Source organism: Epinephelus lanceolatus, chromosome 1 (assembly GCF_041903045.1).
Source record: "Epinephelus lanceolatus isolate andai-2023 chromosome 1, ASM4190304v1, whole genome shotgun sequence".
In the NCBI taxonomy this organism is placed as follows: domain Eukaryota; kingdom Metazoa; phylum Chordata; class Actinopteri; order Perciformes; family Serranidae; genus Epinephelus; species Epinephelus lanceolatus.
The window spans coordinates 23,555,044-23,576,174 of NC_135734.1; the positions used below are offsets into that span (position 1 = coordinate 23,555,044).

General features: G+C 41.5%; 1 protein-coding gene across 6 annotated transcripts; it reads left to right on the top strand.

The window, feature by feature from the left end:
- The first annotated feature begins 1,241 nt into the window (after window positions 1-1,241).
- On the top strand, window positions 1,242-20,796 carry phf20a (PHD finger protein 20, a). 6 transcript variants are annotated; one of them, XM_033626828.2, is made up of 17 exons: window positions 1,242-1,378; window positions 3,373-3,479; window positions 5,040-5,211; window positions 5,455-5,575; window positions 7,103-7,179; window positions 7,285-7,882; window positions 8,034-8,084; window positions 8,189-8,458; window positions 8,645-8,839; window positions 9,623-9,718; window positions 11,961-12,116; window positions 13,825-14,006; window positions 14,120-14,219; window positions 15,705-15,900; window positions 16,086-16,527; window positions 17,543-17,723; window positions 19,419-20,796. In XM_033626828.2, the coding sequence occupies exons 2-17, from the start codon at window positions 3,397-3,399 to the stop codon at window positions 19,559-19,561; spliced, it is 3,063 nt and encodes a 1,020-aa protein (XP_033482719.2). In that variant the 5' UTR covers window positions 1,242-1,378; window positions 3,373-3,396; the 3' UTR covers window positions 19,562-20,796. The 6 variants fall into 6 exon arrangements, with proteins under 6 accessions (XP_033482719.2, XP_033482721.2, XP_033482723.2 ...); XM_033626830.2 differs by having other exon boundaries at window positions 5,491-5,575; XM_033626829.2 differs by lacking the exon at window positions 1,242-1,378 and adding an exon at window positions 2,149-2,467.
- The last annotated feature ends 335 nt before the right edge of the window (window positions 20,797-21,131 follow it).

Consider the following 21,131-nt stretch of genomic DNA (forward strand, 5'->3'; position numbering starts at 1 on the left):
TGATTTCTAATGATGATTACCTAAAGGAAGCATATATAGAGTAAATAGGATTGGTCCGAGCACAGAACCTTGCGGAACTCCAAAACAAACTTTGGTACGTAAGGATGATTCATTATGAACGTCAACAAACTGAAAACGATCAGATAAATAAGATTTAAACTAGCTTAGTGCAGAACCTTTTAGGCCAATTAAGTGATCCAGTCTCTGCAGTAGAATTTGATGGTCAATTGTGTCAAACGCCGCACTAAGATCTAATAAAACAAGTACAGAGACAAGTCCTTTGTCTGAAGCAATCAGAAGGTCATTTGTAATTTTAACTAGTGCTGTCTCACGCTATGATGCACTCTAAATCCTGACTGAAATTCCTCAAATAAATTATTATCATGGAGAAAATCACACAGCTGGTCTGCGACTACTTTCTCAAGGATCTTTGACATAAAGGGAAGATTAGATATTGGTCTATAGTTGGCTAACACCTCTGGATCCAGGGTGGGCTTTTTTAGTAGAGGTTTTACTGTGTGAATAATATGTATTTTAGTGTATTCTTTTTTACGATCATTTTAACTTATGTAAAGCATCTCTGAGTACCGCGAATAGCACTCTATAAACAGAAATGTATTATCATTATTATTATTATTATTATTATTATTATTATTATAAGGCTATATAACGCAGGGCACTGGGGTTATGGGGGCCTCTGCCAGGATATTGTAAGCATAAAGTAAGCATGAGATTTTACAAAAAGAAAAAAGCAGACAAAAAAACAGTAATAACAGGCAGGGACATCATAGGCAAAGGTGAAATGCTCAACACTGAGCAAAACAGAAAATAAGAAGAAACAAGGCTACACTACAGTGGGTGGACGGTGGGTGGAGCTATGCGCCCAGTGATTTGTATATTGTATATAGGGGTGAACAGTGACTTATAAGCTGGTCAGGGCCTTTATTCACTTACATATGTAGGAAGAAGCAAATAATAATGTTGTTCTCAGTTTGATTAATACAACTGGTGAGGATACTAGAGTCAGGTTATGTCCTAAAAGCTTGATTTGCTCATTTAGGTCCATTCAGAATATATTTAAAGTGCTTTGACTAACAAATATTTACATGTTTATGGGAAGAAATAAACAAGACATTTTAAAATCAACATATTTTTGCAGTATTTAGGTGATAAATAATAGAGATACTGAAGCGCCCTGTGTCGTTGCAGGCGCATGCGCAGTGTAGCGCCACACTGCCCGCGCGCCGGTGGTAAATGCATCTGGGAGAAATTCAACTGCGTGATCTAGTCCAGACAGGCGGAGGCGGTGGGACCTGCTCTTTAAAGGGATTACTCCACACATTTACACCCAACCGGACAAAGAGTGACTGGAGAACAGGTAGGAAGCCTAAATCTTGTCTCCCCATCGCTCCGGAGTTTATAACCCCGAATAACATCGCGAACGAGGCCGGTTTGGTGGATGCGTCAACAGCTTAGATGGTGTGGTGCCGCATGTCGGCTTTTTGAGTTCAAAACAAACGTGACGAAGTAGGTAATAAAATGTAACGTTTGTACATTTCGTGGTTCTATTCGTGTGACTACGGTGTGCCTCTTGCTCGTCATGTTCGTTTTTCACCAGGTACCTTTACACGGCTCCGTGGTTTCTCAGTTAGGGAAGTTTAATGCTTTGCATTTCCACGCTGCTCGTTCACAGCACGAAAAGTCTGAGAAAGTAGGCCTAGCGCGAGGCCCTGAAGAGCTCTGGGAGTGACAGCTGCGCGGCCAATCAGATGCGAGTATCCCGCCCATAGCAGACTCGTTCGACCAGTCATATCTGCTTAAAGCGCTGACGTAATCATCTACCGTTACGCCCACTGTTATAAAACACTGGACAATAAAGCGCTATTAGCAGAAGAAGTAGTCAACAGGAGAATAGTAGGAGCAATGTGAGACAACGTGTCCTCGTGTAATCTATGAAAACACAATTTAAAGACCTGTGAAGTAAACGTATAAATTAAAAGGGTGTGGGATGCTTTTTTGCCACTTATTACTATAAAACATTAACCTACGATTAAGTGAATCGTTGTTTGTTGGTAACGTTACTATTTAAATCTACAACCATCACCCGCTTCCTGACTCATGATTGTTGCATCACCAACTCCCGGTTTGCGCCCTGCCTGTGTCGCTGTCGTCTGTCTGGCTCCTTATGCAGGCCATAAAAACGCACAGTTTCATCTTACATATTGAGTTTTACTGACCAGGATATTGTTTCCTCTTTGCTAACGTACTGGGTATGTGCCTGCTGCAGACGATTGATGATGGGGGTCTTTTCCATTGTCTTCTATTGTGTCTATACGTGAAATCGCCTGAGCAGAAAACACGTGGGCCGAGTAGTGTGAAGATATCCGGTTTGTACGTTGCACGGAAAGCCAATAACTCCCGACTGCCTCCGCTATGGTGAACCGAGTCAGCTATAACCTGGACAAAAGTAAGACATTGTAATTTATAATGTAGATCGTTTAGCCGTTAGGCGCCGTTATCTCATGTTACCCTGTATGTGCTTGACAAAGGAGGCGCCGTTATCGGGAGGGAATTTACATTTTCTGTACAAGACCAAACGATCATCCTTCTGAACCAAGCCCTTTATTTCAGCTGACAGCAGCGGACTACGGGGCTGTGTTTGATGAGACTGCATGGACAAGGATCCAATTTAAGACAAAATACACTGTTCATCAGTCAAGTATTAGCTTGGTGCATGATTGCTTGCTGACTGTACTGGTGGGTAGGAAGTTAAAGCCATGATCAAGTTATGTAGTCATTTTTCTACCTCCTCTCATTGTGCGTTCTTGATAGGAAGTAAAATCAATACAGGATATTTAAATACTGCTCATTTTGATTAAAAATCCCCATAGAGGTCGTTTTTAGACATCACTGAACATCTGGTATTAGTTGCACATTTCATCACCATTTGAGGTACATGGCTCACCCGTATAATGTCAGTTTTTGCTTTACACTGTGTTGCACTATGTTACAACATGTAATCTGTAGCTTGTGTATGTTTACACTGGTAATATCTGTTCTCAGCCTGGACTGCATTGGTGTTCTGCTGTCACACAATGGGAGTGCCCTACTCGCCTTTTAATGCCAAAATTGCTACTCGGGTGCAAAGCTGTGATTTGCCACAGTCTCCTGGTAAAATAATGATTAGTGCTGACCTGAGAGAGACGAGGCTGACTGCAAGACTGTCTGTAAATTCCTTGATAGTCATGTGCATTGTGTTCTTCTTGGCTAGGCACAATGTTTTTCTCAGTAGTGTACCCAAGGTCATATGGGTCTAGGTTTGATTGGTATGTTTATTGGTTATTGTGTCTGTATGTGTATGTGTGTGCACAGGAAGGGAGCCTTGATGTGGGCAGTATGAGTAAGACGCCCCCTAACAGAAGAGGGATATCTTTTGAGGTGGGAGCTCAGCTTGAGGCCAGAGACAGCCTCAAAAACTGGTGAGTCATGGCCTCACTCATTCCTCCCCATCCCTGTTACTGTTCAGTCCCTTTACTCTCTCTCATATACCCTCATACTCTTCCATCCCGGGCCAGTCTTAGCTATTCTGCATTAAATGTTAAAAGATTAAGAGCAGAGTGAAGAAATCACTGCTCCTTTGCCAGCAAATGACAGCTGGTGATGGGTGTGTGCTCTCAAGCAGCCTTTGATCTGGATTGTTAATGAAGGATGGTAGAATTAAACTGTGACCGTTTAATCATAATTTAAATCTTCTTAATAGCTGCAATATGGCCAGGATAGAAATCAAGACTGTTGTTGGTACCATAGAATTTTTTAAAGTAAACTATGTGAAATTGGTGTTGCAGCACAACTGTGTGAGCCACCTTCTTGTAGGGACACTCAGCCTAGTCCTTTGGTGGTCACATATAAAAAAATACAGTTGATGTTGGTCCCCCTGTTTCACTCCTGCATATTACTGGAGGTTGCAGGGTTTTATTTAACAGTTTGTTTATTACTTCGTAAACAGAACACCAAATTTATCACAAGATATACATACCAACCCCCCACCCAGAATCCCCCAACATGTCATCACTACATACACAGTTGGCCTTGGCTGTCAACATAAACATGCTCCCTCATATACAGTGGAAACAGATATTTAAAACAAGACAGAACTTGACAAATAAACAATTGCAAAACAAGGAAGTAAAAAACAAATCCACATTTTGTCCACGCATAGACAAAGACATTAAACTAGGACTGTCATATTGGGATTATTTTTGACAGATATTGCGACTGTGATGTGTCGTGATTGAGTAGGAATGGTAATTTTCGCATTTCATTTTCACTGAAAAAAATATTAAAATGATGATGATGATGGGAGTTTTGCTGGATCTGTACTAAACAAGCATGTTCCCTTATGTCTACAAAATGATTTGTAGGTCAGGGAATCTCTGTAGCACCACAATGCTTCACCACAATGCTTCATTTATTATAATATTATGACACATTTACCCCCATCAAAATATTGCAGCTCCAGCTATTTGAATATTTTGCCTGACCATATTGCAATGTTGATAATATTTTGATTAGCTGTGCAGCCCTACACTAAATATAAAAATGCAACTCCCCACAAAGTGTGAACCATGTCAGTGTCCCCCAAAAACTCATTAATATTTGCCCAATTTTCTAATACATACATCCAATTTTATAAATTGTTAATGGGACATATTTTCAACTGCTGCCACTCCTGCTGTCTCTGCAGCCCCTTTGTGGGCTTAAGGCACCCTCTCAGTCATCCATCCTCAGAGAAGAATCTATCACTCATAATACTTGTTTGGACACATTTTTGAATGTGTTCGTCTTTTCCCATAACCTTAAACAAATAATCTCTCTTAAGTTAAAAAGTGTTTTATGATTCATGGCGTCTTTATGTTTGACATTTTTGAAATTTACTCATTTTCACTTATTTGCATTCCTCAGTTGTTTGAAATAGTGGAAAAGGAACTTAAACCTCTCCCTGTCCAATCACACACTGTTGATATTCTTCTGTCATGTAGGTATGCTGCCAACATAGAGAAGATTGACTTTGAAGGTGAAAAAGTACTAATCCATTACCGGCAGTGGAGTCACCGTTACGACGAATGGTTTGACTGGACGAGTCCCTACCTGAGACCCGTGGAGAGGGTTCAGCTGAGGCGGCAGGGCCTGCAGGACGACACTCCTGTACCTGTAAGCTAAGAACATTGTTCATGCTTGCTTTAACTTCTGTCACATAGAGAAATTTGAAATTCTGCCTGTCTCTTAGGTGCCTCTGGCCTGTATTTCACAGTGTATTTCTGCAAAAAAGAGTTCTTTATCTCTTTCTAAAAAATTGAGCACCATGTCTTTTTTAAAAAAGAATTAACAACAATGATGGTTTTGTAAGAATTTAACAGCTCCACCTTTCATTAAACTCTGACAACATGCCTCCAGTATGTTCCAGATCGAATGTATCCTTCCTCCCTCCAGGGCTTTCATGTGAACGACAAGGTCCTGGCCAGCTGGTCTGACTGCCGTTTTTACCCCGCTAAGGTCATTTCTGTCAATAAAGATGGTGAGTATCAAGAGCTATCTTTGTCTTTAATGTTTAGATCCATAGTGTTTGAACTTAATGATCACAATAACTTTAAGCAGATTATTTTTGGAAGATGTTAAAGATTTTAGTTTGATTATTAAAATTAGATGGGTTTAATACAAGATTGTGTGAACTGGAGCATACGGCGGTCTAAAATATTCGTTTCCCTTTTGCTTTCGAAAGGGAAGCTGTGGTGTTGAATGGTGTTCAGTAACATCAATATGGCTTTTTCTTTCACTGGCACAGCAAAGAGAAACTGTGAAGACAGATCTGTTTGATGCACAATTACAAAACTCTAAATAGGGGTACATCTCTCACAAGAGGCATTTATACACAGGATGTGACGAATAAATGGCAAAAAATGTGAATTACTCGCCTGCGATTATTTTGCAACAAACCATTCATATTGGCAGCGTTACAAATTCGTGACACTTACAACGTGTTCAATAAAAGGTGTAAACAGATTTGCCCTGAAGGAGTTTGACTTGCCTCTGGTAAAGATTTACACAGTGTGTAAGTCAAGGGCTTTTATTGTGGAACGTAAGGATTGAGGGAGTGGATCTTGTATGTGCTGCCTTTGTTGAAGTTGAAAAGAGTAATAAAGTTTGTTGTCTTGATTCAGACTATGGACCGTCCACGTTGTTCAATAATGCTACTCCACACTAGGGGTTGGGGGATGGGGATCGATACAGCATAGTATCATGTATCGACTCGAGAACGCCAAGCATTGATTTTTTTTTTTTAATTATTTAAATTATTAGTATTGGTAATACCATCTTTTTGGTAGCCTCCTATAACACTAAAATCCATTGCTTTTTCAGTCTGTTGGATACATATTGCTGAAATAAAAATGACGTGAGATGAACAGACTGAAAGCTTTATATCATGAGATAAAAAGGATGTTGGAAAGTTTTCCTTTGGAGACATTATTTGCATTTTTTTTTTTAAAAAAAAGGGGGTAATAAAATGCAGTACATTTCAACATATGTTATTGCAATACGCCGCAAATCACAAAACATTTGTGATGTATCATGACTCAAGGATCATAATAATATCATACTGTGGGGCCTCTGGTGATTCCCACCTCTACTTCACGTCCTTGAGTTCTTTGTCTGTAGTCCTTTGTCATATTGTACAAGGTACTGAGATACAATGATCGATAGGTCTACCATTGTCGTGACATTGTGACGTGTGGTTGATGCTTTTAATTGTGTTGCGAATGCTCATAAAAATGTACCTCATTCCAAAAAAAAAGACGTCTCTTTTTCACCACCTGATATTTGTATTCTGCGTGAAAGCAATTATGTCAAAAACAACATTTCGCTGGGAAAAACTGACGAGAGTTTGCATGAAAGAAATGCCTCTGGTGTTTAAAGGCTTTTACAACAAAATGAACAATTGAAGTGTCGCTACAGCTTAAAAACTATTCCCATCATCAGCTACCTGACTAGCAGCTGGATCTTGTGTGAAACATGTTTTACATCTGTTTATCTTCTCCCCCGTCAGCATCCTACACTGTGAAGTTCTATGATGGCGTTATCCAGACAGTGAAGGGGATACACGTGAAGCCATTTATTAAAGAGGTAAATGTAATAAGTGAGCATGAACATCCAGAATAATTAAAGCATATAGTTTTTGTCTCGTGTGTCATTGTTTCCTAATTTCCTCTTTGTCTTGCTGACAAATAGAGAGGTGGTGTTGGTGGAGGGAAATCTCGGTCCACCGAAAGGAACATGGTAAGGAGGGCCCCGACCCGCAGAGACAGGAGGCCTCAGGAGAACGGTGGTCCCAAGAACAAGCGAGCCAGACGCAGCACCTCTGACCAGGAGGAGGACAGCAACAGTGAGGACGAGGAGCGGGAAGAGAGGATGGTGAATGAGAAGAGCAAGAAAACAAACGGTGAGGTAGAGGCTGCACCCACTATCAAACAGGAAGAGGAAATACAAGAGCAAGCAGACCAGAACAAGCCCAGGGATGTAGAAAAGGGGGCAGGACTCACGAATGGGGTGAAGGTGGAGGAGGATGATGAGCATAATGAGAAAAGGTGTCACGTAAATGGAGAGGTGAAGAAGGAAGAGGAGGAAATAGAACAGAGTGGAACAAAGCCATACACAGAGACGCCGAAGCCATACACAGAATTTCCCACTCAGACGTCAGCACAGATGGAGCAGGTGCCTGTCACTATGACAACCACAGAGTCCAATGGAGATGTGGAGCAGAAGCCAAACGTCCAATCAGAAAGCTCTCAGCCTGCGGTGGACGTGCCGCCACCTCAGCCTGTGAAACGTAAGTGTTAATGAAGTAAATTAGCAGAGATGTTATCAGATCTGTAGGATTGTGAAAATTAGTTACTGGGTGCAGTTAATCTCACATCGCATCTGGGCATGTTTTCAAGACTTAAGTGAATAAATGAATTTCTTTCTTTTGCCTTTGGTAGCGGTGAGGAAGCAGGGTTTCCACAACCCCAACAGATTCAGCAGAGAACCATGTGAGTACAAAGCAAAACTTAGTAAACAAATACAGCCATCACTTCTGTTTCATTCTTTGATGTCCTTTCTTCACACACCTCACTTGTGTTATTCCTTGTTTTAGTGTACCGAGTTATCAAAAACCAACCTCCCCCTGTCCTGTCCATCAACCTCGACCACAACCCATTCAAGTGCAGCGCTCCCGGCTGCACAAAGTCATTCCGTAAGGCCAAGCTGCTGCACTACCATATGAAATATTATCATGGCGAGGAGCAGCCTCCGGAGGGGGAGCGCAGCCCCACCAGGAGTGTCCAGACCAGGGCCTCTGAGAAACAGGCTACTACTACCAGTTTGGACGGCCCGAAGAGAAGGCGCACCATCTCTGCTTCTATGCGTGAGCTCCTCTTGAGTTTTTTTAGAAACTGGCTATTTCTACAATTCAAACAAATGCATGTTACGTGACTACAAAATCAGAAATGCTTTAATTACTAATCATACACTTCTAAAACAAGTATTTCACTTCCAGCCATACAAATATTTCAGAGCCTTGGGCTTATAGTTGGTCTTTGATTTTTCTCAGACTCAGTTGGGCCTACTGCAGCTCCCCGTGGCGAGGTGAAGACTGCAGGCAGGCGCACATCAGCCCCGCCTGCAGTCAACACCCAGAGCCATCAGCACAGGGCACTGCTGAGGGAGAAGAGCAAGGAGAACCAGCTGGACAGGAACGGATGCCAGCAGCAGGACAAGGACTCAGACAAGAGCGGCTTTGACATTGGTCAGTATCATGCAGTATGAGGGTGTTGTTTATTAATGTAACTCCTCTGCCTTGAAATGCCTAAAAACAACTGGAGATTGTTATGTATTTTGTTGAGTTGTATCCTGACATTATCTCAAACATTTAAACTGTATTCAAGCCCAGAGAAATCTGTTGTTTTCAAGGACAGGCTCTGTGTCATTTGGTTGCTGTCAGCGGCGTCATATCCCCTTTGCACATGTGTAGAGTTGTGGTTTTCTCCCAGAAGCTTTCATAAATTGACTTTTTATGCTGTTTAAAGCAACACCTATACGATTCCCTTTTTAGATCTTAGTCCTCTTTAACTGTCTGTTTTTAACTGGATGACAGATGTCTGGATCATAAGTTATCAGAGAAACAAGTTGAGCAAACGTTCGCTGCAGCTGGGCTCCAGCCCCTGCTGTGCCAAACATTATTGGAGAAACAACATTTTTAATGTGAAACTGCTTTGTTCAGTGTTTTTACCAGTGTAAATCACCGGGTCAGGTTGTTTTAAAGAGAAAGAGACTTCAGTGGATAATTCGGCTCCTGGTAAAAACCACCTGACCTTTGATTGTTATTGTTTTGACTGAGAGAACCCCAGCAGCAGAAAATTACACCTTGTATACTAAAGCTAGAAAATGACTGCATTGTGTGTTACATAGAGTCCTTCTTGTTTACTGTTAGTTTCCCTTCTTACAGTACAATTTTGCTTATAGAAAAGTCAACCTGGTGTGATTGCTGTGCAGACACAAGTCTTAACTCTTGACTCTTAATGGTCCCCAGGGTCCGTGAAAGACAAACTGAAAGAGAAACCGAAACAGAAGGACTTCCTCCGCATTAAACTAAAGAAGAAGAAAAAGAAAAAGAAGGCCAAGTCCGGTAAGAAGGGGTCCCGGGCACTGGGCCTCATCACATATCTGCTGCTCTGCATGTGCTCTCACTGTGACATCGTGGAAATGGCTAGCCTGCAAAGCATAAAGTACTCCATTCACTCCTCTTGGTGTGGTGGCTGAGCCTTTGTGTGTGGGAAAACGTGTTACATCTGTTGCTGGCCTCTGTTGCTCCATTATGCCAGTCAGAAAGCTCCAACTCATTTCTTCTACACCATAGCTTGCATTTGCTCTCTTATACGACAACTCTGACAGCACTGGTGATAAAAAGCCAGATGTTGTTGTGGCACTGATATTGACTAATCCAAACACAAATCCAACACTGTATTCCTAGTTGGCACTCACATGTACAGTACAGGCCAAAAGTTTGGACACACCTTCTCATTCAATGCGTTTTCTTTATTTTCATGACTATTTACATTGTAGATTCTCACTGAAGGCATCAAAACTATGAATGAACACATGTGGAGTTATGTACTTAACAAAAAAAGGTGAAATAACTGAAAACATGTTTTATATTCTAGTTTCTTCAAAATAGCCACCCTTTGCTCTGATTACTGCTTTGCACACTCTTGGCATTCTCTCCATGAGCTTCAAGAGGTAGTCACCTGAAATGGTTTACACTTCACAGGTGTGCCTTATCAGGGTTAATTAGTGGAATTTCTTGCTTTATCAATGGGGTTGGGACCATCAGTTGTGTTGTGCAGAAGTCAGGTTAATACACAGCCGACAGCCCTATTGGACAACTGTTAAAATTCATATTATGGCAAGAACCAATCAGCTAACTAAAGAAAAACGAGTGGCCATCATTACTTTAAGAAATGAAGGTCAGTCAGTCCGGAAAATTGCAAAAACTTTAAATGTGTCCCCAAGTGGAGTCGCAAAAACCATCAAGCGCTACAACGAAACTGGCACACATGAGGACCGACCCAGGAAAGGAAGACCAAGAGTCACCTCTGCTTCTGAGGATAAGTTCATCCGAGTCACCAGCCTCAGAAATGGCAAGTTAACAGCAGCTCAGATCAGAGACCAGATGAATGCCACACAGAGTTCTAGCAGCAGACCCATCTCTAGAACAACTGTTAAGAGGAGACTGCGCCAATCAGGCCTTCATGGTCAAATAGCTGCTAGGAAACCACTGCTAAGGAGAGGCAACAAGCAGAAGAGATTTGTTTGGGCCAAGAAACACAAGGAATGGACATTAGACCAGTGGAAATCTGTGCTTTGGTCTGATGAGTCCAAATTTGAGATCTTTGGTTCCAACCGTCGTGTCTTTGTGAGACGCAGAAAAGGTGAACGGATGGATTCCACATGCCTGGTTCCCACTGTGAAGCATGGAGGAGGAGGTGTGATGGTGTGGGGGTGTTTTGCTGGTGACACTGTTGGGGATTTATTCAAAATTGAAGGCACACTGAACCAGCATGGCTACCACAGCATCCTGCAGCGACATGCCATCCCATCTGGTTTGCGTTTAGTTGGACGATCATTTATTTTTCAACAGGACAATGACCCCAAACACACCTCCAGGCTGTGTAAGGGCTATTTGACCAAGAAGGAGAGTGATGGAGTGCTGCGGCAGATGACCTGGCCTCCACAGTCACCGGACCTGAACCCAATCGAGATGGTTTGGGGTGAGCTGGACCGCAGAGTGAAGGCAAAGGGGCCAACAAGTGCTAAACAACTCTGGGAACTCCTTCAAGACTGTTGGAAAACCATTTCAGGTGACTACCTCTTGAAGCTCATGGAGAGAATGCCAAGAGTGTGCAAAGCAGTAATCAGAGCAAAGGGTGGCTATTTTGAAGAAACTAGAATATAAAACATGTTTTCAGTTATTTCACCTTTTTTTGTTAAGTACATAACTCCACATGTGTTCATTCATAGTTTTGATGCCTTCAGTGAGAATCTACAATGTAAATAGTCATGAAAATAAAGAAAACGCATTGAATGAGAAGGTGTGTCCAAACTTTTGGCCTGTACTGTATGTAAAGTATGTTTGGCATGAACACAGATACTGTAGGTTACATTCCACATTGGTTATTTCATGCTATTAAAAGGCCTGAAACACGGTCGTGTGGATTTCATCAGATTGATTGTCCCTGAATGTTCTTGAGCCATTTATTTGTCCATGTTTGTTGTGCGCCAGTTTTTCACCTCCTGATGGGCGTTTGTTTGGCATTTACAAAGCTGACATTTTGTTCTACGTCTGCTTCCCCCCTTCCCTGTATTAACAGACTACACAGGTAGTGAGGAGAATATTGACATCTCAGTATTGGGTCTTCAGTCCAAATTGAATTTGCCACTCAAATTCCCCCCCTCACACAATCACAAGCCTGAGGCCTACCCCAGCAGGCCTGGATACAGCTACTCACAGCAGATACATGTGGATGGTGGGTATCTCTGTGACCGTGCGTGTGTGTGTGTGTGTGTGTGTGTGTGTGTGTGTGTGTGTATTACTTTGTCTGTGTGACTGTACATGGCTTCCTCTCCCTTCCATTCTCCAACTCTGGATTCAATCCATCATGCTGTTCTAGTTTGATGTGCATCACATCTGAGGGGTGTACCATGAAGCCAAATTAGTGGGTTAGCAAGATAAGTTAAATCCAAAGTATTTTTACTGTCACAGAAGTGGCTCTCTTCTTACCTGGCAAGATCACCATGGTAACTTAAGCCGCATTGTTGATCTGGTGGGGACCATTTTCTGTTGAGACTTGAAATTAGCTAAAAAGAGCCTTTTGCTAATTAGTGCCTTGGAAATAGTGCCACCTTGTATTCAGTAGGCAATTTACAACCTGTTGCGCCGTAACATTACATTAGTAATACCACCGAACGAAGCTGTGTAATAACAGCACAGCAAACTGTATGCTTCACCTTGCCACGGGAACTTGTATGCACTCAGTTAGTGATGCAGAAAATCTGAGGAAGAATATTGTTATATTTTATTTGCAAGGCTGTACTGCTGACTATGTTTTGGTGTTCCCTGGTCTGTTTGTTCCCACTGGCTCTAACAGCAAAAACCTGATATAAAACCACAGGTACCATTGTACAGTTAATAGTTAACTGTATTATTAATCAGGATGACGTTTAGTTGCATATGAAATGCAGTATAATTCCTTCAAACTGTAGCACAACATACCTTAATCCTGATTTACTGAAGTTCGTTTTTCATTTTACACTGCTGGTATATAACAGCTAATTGAACACTGATTAGAAAATTGATTAGTCTATTGGTATTCATCACAGTTATTCAATCAGTGAAAATAATTTTACTTTGATTTGACCAAAAGTGATTTCCACATTTCCTTCATTATGGGACAGTGTCTGTAAATGTGAATACAGTTCTTGAGTATAACATTTAAATCTGCTGCATCAAGTTCAGAGTTAAAGAGCTGTAGAATGAGCAGCTGTCACGTTAATTATAATTAAACTGAGTGATAAAATACATTATTTTTAACTTAAGACTTTACACAGTTATTACTTTTCCACTAACAGTCCTCTATTGCCTTCATTGCATCAACAGTGTTGCTTTTTGTTAGAGCTGCACAGTTAATCTAAATATTACCATACCTACTTTTTGTGAAAATAATTTTTCATATTCTCCATTTTTTGTGGTACTACAGTCAAAAGATGCACCAGATGCCTCCTTTTATGGGAACACGCACAGAGCCTGAGGAAGAAAGCCTGGGTTAACAAAGCAACTTGATAACCACTTATCGTGGTACCTGTTATCTCTGACTAAGGCTTTCGGCTTTGTTGTGCCAGCTCAGGCAAAGAAAGCCTTGCTCTGTTGAACCTGCTTCATGGTACACCCCTCTGGTATCTGTATCCAAATGTTGTTGCTCATCACGTCATGACCTGCAGAATTAAAATTGCTGCTGTCACAGATGAGACCAGATTTTTTTATAATGCTTGATCGATTGAATCCGGAGCTGTTCTTTGCTGCTGCAGCTTGCTTCATCATGTGATCCACAAATACTCATTAAAGCTCACATAGTGCAGTATGATTAATATTAATTGAGCTAAATTGTGGAGGAATAGTTAATTTTTGTTGTCGTTCCCATGAAAAACCTGTAGCTCTGTTTGTCCTTGGTACTATAGATGAGGACAGCATCAGTGACTGGTCCACAGACAGCTGTGGATGGAGCGACGATGACTTTGGGGTGGATTTGGATGTCACCACGCCTCCCCTGAGTGTGGACTCTGGTGCTGTCGATACAAGTGACCAAGAGATTGTGCGATGTATCTGTGAGGTGGAGGAAGAGAATGACTTCATGATTCAGGTGAGCTGGTTGTTTTTAATATAAAGCACATCTATTTTTAAGGCATTGCAAGCTTTGTTTTGTTTTTAGTATTAGGGTTGCATTAATGTGAAACAAATATGTCCTTCCCACAGTGTGAAGACTGTTTGTGCTGGCAGCATGGCACCTGCATGGGCCTGCTGGAGGACAATGTTCCAGACAGATACACCTGCTACATCTGTAGAGACCCACCAGGTGAGGAAAAAACAACACCACCTTAAGCTATAAATTATAAAATGTCATTAGGATTTGTTGACTTCAAAGCATCCTCTGAGATCCGTAGCGATCACTGCAGATCTGCCATCCAGTGGACAATAAGTAAAATGACACCATGTACAATTATCAGTGGACGTTAATGATTTTTACGGAAACTTATATTTTAAAATAACTATTAGACATTGCATTATACAAATGTGCTGTTTGACATTATGATTCTGATCAAGGATGTGCGTGATTAGTCGACATAGTGAATTAAATGTTATTACCTTTGTTAGTCAGCACCAAAATGACTAGTTGGTTAAATTAAATATTGAAATTAATAATATTTTATGCCATTGCTTTCATCCAATCAAAATGATATTGTATTAATCAGGCATGTCTCCTAAAGATTTATTTATTCAAGGATTTGTTTTCAATAAACGTTACTTACTAAGTGAGTCGTCATGTTTCATAGGATAATTAGTGATGTTTGCAATGCACCGTGCCAACATTACCAACATTTTAAGTACGATTTTGTTTCTGAAAAGTGCAATTAATGATTTTGAATGGCTCCTCTAATATACGCAATATTTTTTCAGACAGTGTTTAACCTCCATAGATAAATTGCGCTCAATTTGAACCCTTCTCTAAATGTTTTTTCTTACTTTTAGATTGGTCATCTAGTCTACGTTTAAACTTCTGTTTAAACTGTCAGGGAAATTGAACGTTAGAAACTTTGCTAATTCTGGTGTTAATTTTTTAAGTTCCTTTTTTTTAAAACAATTTTTGAACAGCAACATTTAAAAAAATAGATGGTCCACATGGATCTTGCCCCAGATTTTATGCTCTCACACATCAAAATGTTTAACTGTTTCCTGCTGAAAGAGAACAGTGTGTATCACAGGATACAGTGCAGCGAGCACAGTCCAGAATATGCTTCCAGTTATAGAAAGTGATGAGAATAAATAGAATACACTGAAGCATTAATGTGTCCTTCAAGATTATAAAACAGTGAAACTACAGAGGGTTTATGCTGCAGAGTGCCTTTAAGGTCACTGATTTACAAAAAGAAAGAAACTAAAAATAACAAGCTGTAAGTATTGTCCCTTTGACCTGAAAACTGCTGCCTATTGTGTTTGCTAAAGGAAAAACAAAAACTTGTTTTTTTAAGAGCAAACACTCTGCCAAGGTGGAGGAGTAAGCTGGTATGCATGAGCAGAGCACGTTGAACTGTGAAGTATTTTGTTGACTTTGAACTGCACATCAAGCTAAAGCTGCACCGAGCCTGGTTATGAATGCACACTGCATCTGAAGGAATGCAATTCAAAATTCCCCCAATCCAAAAACTGTTACACCCCAACCAACCAACCAACCAACCAGGGCTGTACCAAATGGTTTGAAAAATCAAAGCTTAATTCAAGAACCTGCTGTCAGTCATTTCATTTTGCTGACATTTAACTGCATGTTGTTGATTCTTTCCAGGTCAGAGGCAGAGTCTGCGCTACTGGTATGATCGTGAATGGTTGAGCAATGGTCACATGTACGGCTTGTCCTTCCTGGAAGAGAACTACTCTCACCAAAATGCCAAAAAGATCACCACCACCCACCAGCTGCTGGGAGACGTGCACCACGTGGTAGAGATCCTCAACGGACTGCAGCTTAAGATGAACGTCCTACAGTGAGTACAGAGGAACTGCATGACCTGAGACTTCAGGGTGTGTTCTACTGAAGTCAAATTAAATGTGGATCGTGACAGAAATCAAAGTTGTCTAAATCACTCAGTTCCAGTTGAACATCTTATTATTTAATTTTAATTTATGTGATGGTCACACAGAGGTCTAATCTGTCCTTTTGGCTTTTCAGGAGCAATACCCACCCGGACTTGCAGCTGTGGCGGCAGCCCTGGAAGCATATGGAGAGGTCACGGACCGCCTCTGACTCGTGTCGTGGCAGTGATGCAGCCCCATCTCCTATGACCCCTGATGAGGACATGAGCCGAGGTGAAATTTTAATGTCCAATGCTCTGGAGAAGCTGAGCCGGGCTGCTACAGCTGCCACCTCCTCTTCGTCCTGCTCCTCCTCCCCCTTCCCATCCTTCCAGGACTCTTACATTACCAGTGAACATTGCTACCAGAAGCCGCGGGCATATTACCCGGCAGTGGAGCAGAGGCTGGTGGTGGAGACCCGACAGGGCTCCGAGCTGGAGGACAGCATGAGAAGCACAGAGGAACTGTTGGAACGGGAGCAGCGCTATGGGAGCCTGCTGGAGACAGACAAGCCCAAATCAACAGGCACCAGTAACAAGGTAAGATCTTAGTCCACAGCAGACAAGGATGTTTAAAGGAGCTGTATGCGACAGTCTGAGTTGGGATTGTCTGCACACATTATACAACATGGAGGTAGCTTAGCCGGTGGCTAGCAGCTAACAGTGCTAAGATTTAGCAGTGTGAATCTGGAAGGGGAACCAGAGGGTCGGCAAAACATTTTTCTGACTACGCCATTATGCCACTGTGAGTGACAGCATGTGAGCACAGTGCAGAATGGAAGCACTTAGCTAGCCAGAGGGATACACACACAGGGACTCGCATGCACTGCACCACAACAAAGAACAGGGAAGCTTGGATTACAGCATACACAGAAGGAGTGTGACTCCATCTTCTGTTGAGGATGCCACTGCTCCACTATATCTTCACATTACAAATATTGCTTTGCTGCTGTCAGTCAAATAGCACTGAAACACTACAGTATCCATGATCACACTTGCTGGGGAGAAGATGTCTGCCACAGGTGGAAGGAATCTGGGATTTTCAGAATGCCTTATTGTTGCAGTCAATAACAAAAATAAAGCTCCAGTTGCAGAATCAGTCTTGAATAAATGAAGATTCTGTATGGCAGTGATTAAAACTGCACAACATGTTTTATAAAGCTCAACTTCACAACTCCCTGCTGCTGCTAGTGGCACCAGCAGCACATTTTAAGCTGTTTTTGCCATAATGTTCCTTTGAACTCATCAGTGGCTTCTCCCCCAGAGTTGCACAGTCTTGATTACAGAGTGGGCAACAGAACATTAAAATAATAAATAAATAATAAATTGGAAGGAGGAGAGTTGTCAAGGCAGCGTTACTTCTGAGTTACTCAAGTGATTAAAAGATTGGGCCAAGCCTCTGTTTGACCTCCAATCATGGCATAACAACCCCTTTTGTTTGTTTATGTCTCGTGTGCATGATTAATGTGCAGTGATTTGAGAGTTGGTGGAAACAGAGGTCTAAAGTTAGTTGTGTTTAAAATCTTGTCTGATGATGTCACCTGAATGTCTCCAGGTTTCAATGGGTGGCTGTTGGTCCCAGGCTGAGACTAGGGAAGAGGGTGGAAGAGATCCTGGAGAAGCTGCAGATAACAGCAGGCAGCATCAGCAGAGGCAGATCAACCTGCTGGATCACATCGATGCAGTCCAGGATGAGGTCTCACACAGGATGGACTTCATTGAGAGGGAGCTGGATGGTAAGCCCTGCGGTGGCCTTGGCCTAGTTACCGACTTTGTCTCTTTAGCATGGTAGGAATCTTTGAGATTAGATTTAAAAAGAAATGGTGAATGGTGGCACCTGCTTATATCGCTGGTCCATCTGTCCTTAATGTTAGCTGATGTGTTTAGCTTTGATGTGTTTTTTACTACCTTAGTATGAGGGAAGTATAGCCTGCCTGCAAAGCAAAAAGCTAATACACCCACACTAGACCTTTGAACTACAAAAATGTACAGGTGTTAGAGGGTGGGTCAAACACAGAGCCTCCATGTACAAGTCAGTGTCACTCAAGTGTTGTTGAGCAATGAATGTAAACACGTTTGCTTTTGATGATTTGTTAAATTATGCAACAGCCCAGAGATTGTCCTGCACAAATGGCTGTGAGGATTACATCATACCTGGCAGGGTTGCTGTTAAAAAATTGGTGCTGGTCCACATGTCCTGGTAGATTTTAATGTCCCTAATAAGAGGGAGAAATTACTGTCAAATAATGTGTTTATTAATCATAAAACAGTTGATAAGCAGGGTATATAAAGACATCTTTAAGGCATGTAGCTTTATAATTTACTACGGAAAAGAACATAATTCCCGTGAATAGACTCATATCCATAATAATGTTAATTGAAAATAATCTTAAAAACAAATATTACACTAGCCTCCCATTCAGCTTTACACTGTTCTTACTGAATGTGACTTGAGCAAGCATCAGCTACAAAATTAGTTTGATTTTTATGTCGCTCGCTTTGAAAGCGCTGCAGTGGATGAGGAACAGTTAATTCATGAAGTTGAAATGAGACGGTATCTATACAATACCTCCTTAGTTTTCTACAAAAATTATAAAAACAGAGGTACAAATTTCTGGTGTATGACCACTGCCAATAACAACCTCATTGCTGTTGGTTTTATTGAATGTCATTTCCGGTAAATATCGCAATATATATATAAAATGTGTGTTCTTTAAAAAAGTAGAAATGTATGAACTCACCCATCTTTCAAGTGGCTACATCTCCAGACTGATTAGTGTGGACAGAGTGTCAGATGTGACACAACACGTTCTTTTGGTTCCTCATACATTCTTTAATCATATATTCAATATGACAGGAGAGATTTAAATATTTTGGACTTCAACAGATTTTCCCAGTAAAACAAAAAAAACAAATATAGCCCACTGAATGTATACACATGCTGCTTTTGCTTTTTAATGATTATTAAAACACTGAAAAAAGACTTACCCTGGTGTAAAGGGAAGCAGGGACACTTTGCTGATATTCAGCCAGCTGTGTGTCATCGCATTGTGCGCAGATGAACATTGTTTGACTTCCCCCAGAGATCCCTGCCCGTGTGGTGGCAGAGGTCCGGGCGCTGGCAGCGGCACAGGATCAAAGCCAAACACTGTCACTTGCACACACTGTGATGCCACACAGCTGGTTCAGTATCAGCAAAGTGTCCCTTTATATTCATTATCTTTTGTGGCGATCACCAGTGATGTGGTGGTTCACTTTTACACTGTAATCTGTAGCCTATAGTTCGGCTTTAGCTTCTAACTATCTTTGTCTTGAACTGAGACACACCTCTGTGGAGTGTGCTTGAGAGACAGAATCTTTGTGGGCTAAAGAAAGACATGATGTGTAACCATGTGCTCACCTGTGGTCCTTCTTCTGCTTGTTCTCCTCAGTGCTGGAGAGCTGGCTGGACTACACCGGGGAGCTGGAGCCTCCCGATCCTCTGGCCCGTCTGCCTCAGCTCAAACACCGCATGAAACGGCTGCTGACACAGCTGGGCAAGGTGCAGCAGATCGCCTTGTACAGCTCCACATGAGGGCACCAGAGCACAGCAGCAGCTTCAGTCCCCACACAGCATGCCGAGACGGTGCAGCGGAGGCAGCTCCCTGGTCCCTGGCTGCAAAGATAATGATATTAATGCAAGTGCGAGAGATTGTTCAGCACATTCGCTCTGACCTGACTTCTGCAGCTGTTTCTCCTTCTCTAAAAGGTTGTCTGTGGTGGAATCCGATGCTACAGCCAGCCAGTGTCATATATTGATATTTATATGAACATGTATGGAAAGAAAGCATCATAAATCAGGATTAAACACAAAAAGTAACCTCGTAAATGCAGGAGAAAATCCTTAGGACCAGATTACACTTCTGTGGTTCCCATGCAACTTTAAACCTAATGAATGCCTTGTGTCGGAGCTACTGCTTAAGGTTGCCCTGTCTCTCTCAGTACACAGTGCTTTACATGCAGAAGCTTTATATTCGGAATTGCAATCAAGTTCCTGAACCTACACGGCCTCTTTGCAATAGTTTCTTGAACACGTTTTCAAATGGTCACTGTTATTGCATCAATGTCCCAAAGTTCACTTTACGTCACCTGTCACGTCATGTCACGTTGCATTAAAACCCTCACTGTAAGAGTGGGCAGACGTTAACTTGAAGACATCCAGTATGTAAGGACACTGTTGAAGCAGTCTCTACAAATAATCTGTTCTGTTTGACCTCCTCAAGGTTTTGTTTTCTACTACACTGTGAAGTTATTTTTGTCTGGAATCAAAGGCATCTTATTTTCAGTTTTAGAGACATTAACAAGTGTGATTTCTGTTTTGTCTTATTCTGTAAGGCTTCTTTTCTAACAGTCCTCCCATCCGTGTACCAGTTTAATCAGTTAATGTGTTTGTCAGTTACTGTATCCTTTACTTCAATTAACTCTTTGCATCGTCGTTGCTGTAGCACTTGACCCATGATTCACTGAAAACTGTAATGTGGACTTGTCTTTTCTTAACCTTAGCATCTTGTGCTCTGTCGGTGACAAATACTACTTAGGAGACCTGTATTTTTTTTTTTTCTGTTCTGTTTCATCCGTTTATTTTCAGTATTTGGCTTGTTTGTAAATATGTTATCCAAAAAATGTCCTATTCTTTATTGAAAACATTCTCTGAACTCATATATTGTATGCTACTGTACTGTAAGTGTCTGGCTTAGAAGCAGGGAAATGTCAAAAACAATGCAAACAGATTTGCTGGTACATAAATAAACTATCATTGTTATTAATCACGACGGGCATATTCTTGGCTGGTTTCTCATTGTGTCTCTGAAATGCCGGGTGTTTGAGGAAAAAAGAAAAGTGCTCCCTCTGATCCTGTTTATCAACCTGGCAGTAACACTAACACACAGTGAAGTCAAAGGTTGCATCACTCAGTTTGATGTAACATGTTTTCTTAGCCGCTGATTTGTGCTCTTACACAATCAGATTGAAATTGGGGCCAGCAGTAGTTTTGAAGGCTGTGAGTTTTTCCTGAACTAAAGGAAAACCCTGCTGAGATTCCACTGAGCAGAGCAATTAACTTGACAGCAGAGCTGCTAATGACCCGAAATGGCACTGGCTGCACT

Excerpts from the sequence above, each read along its gene's own strand:
- phf20a (XM_033626828.2), top strand. The coding sequence starts at position 3,397 with ATGAGTAAGACGCCCCCTAACAGAAGAGGGATATCTTTTGAGGTGGGA. Across the intron at positions 8,459-8,644 it reads CACCATCTCTGCTTCTATGC|ACTCAGTTGGGCCTACTGCA; the intron begins GTGAGCTCCTCT and ends GATTTTTCTCAG. Across the intron at positions 15,901-16,085 it reads CTTAAGATGAACGTCCTACA|GAGCAATACCCACCCGGACT; the intron begins GTGAGTACAGAG and ends TTGGCTTTTCAG.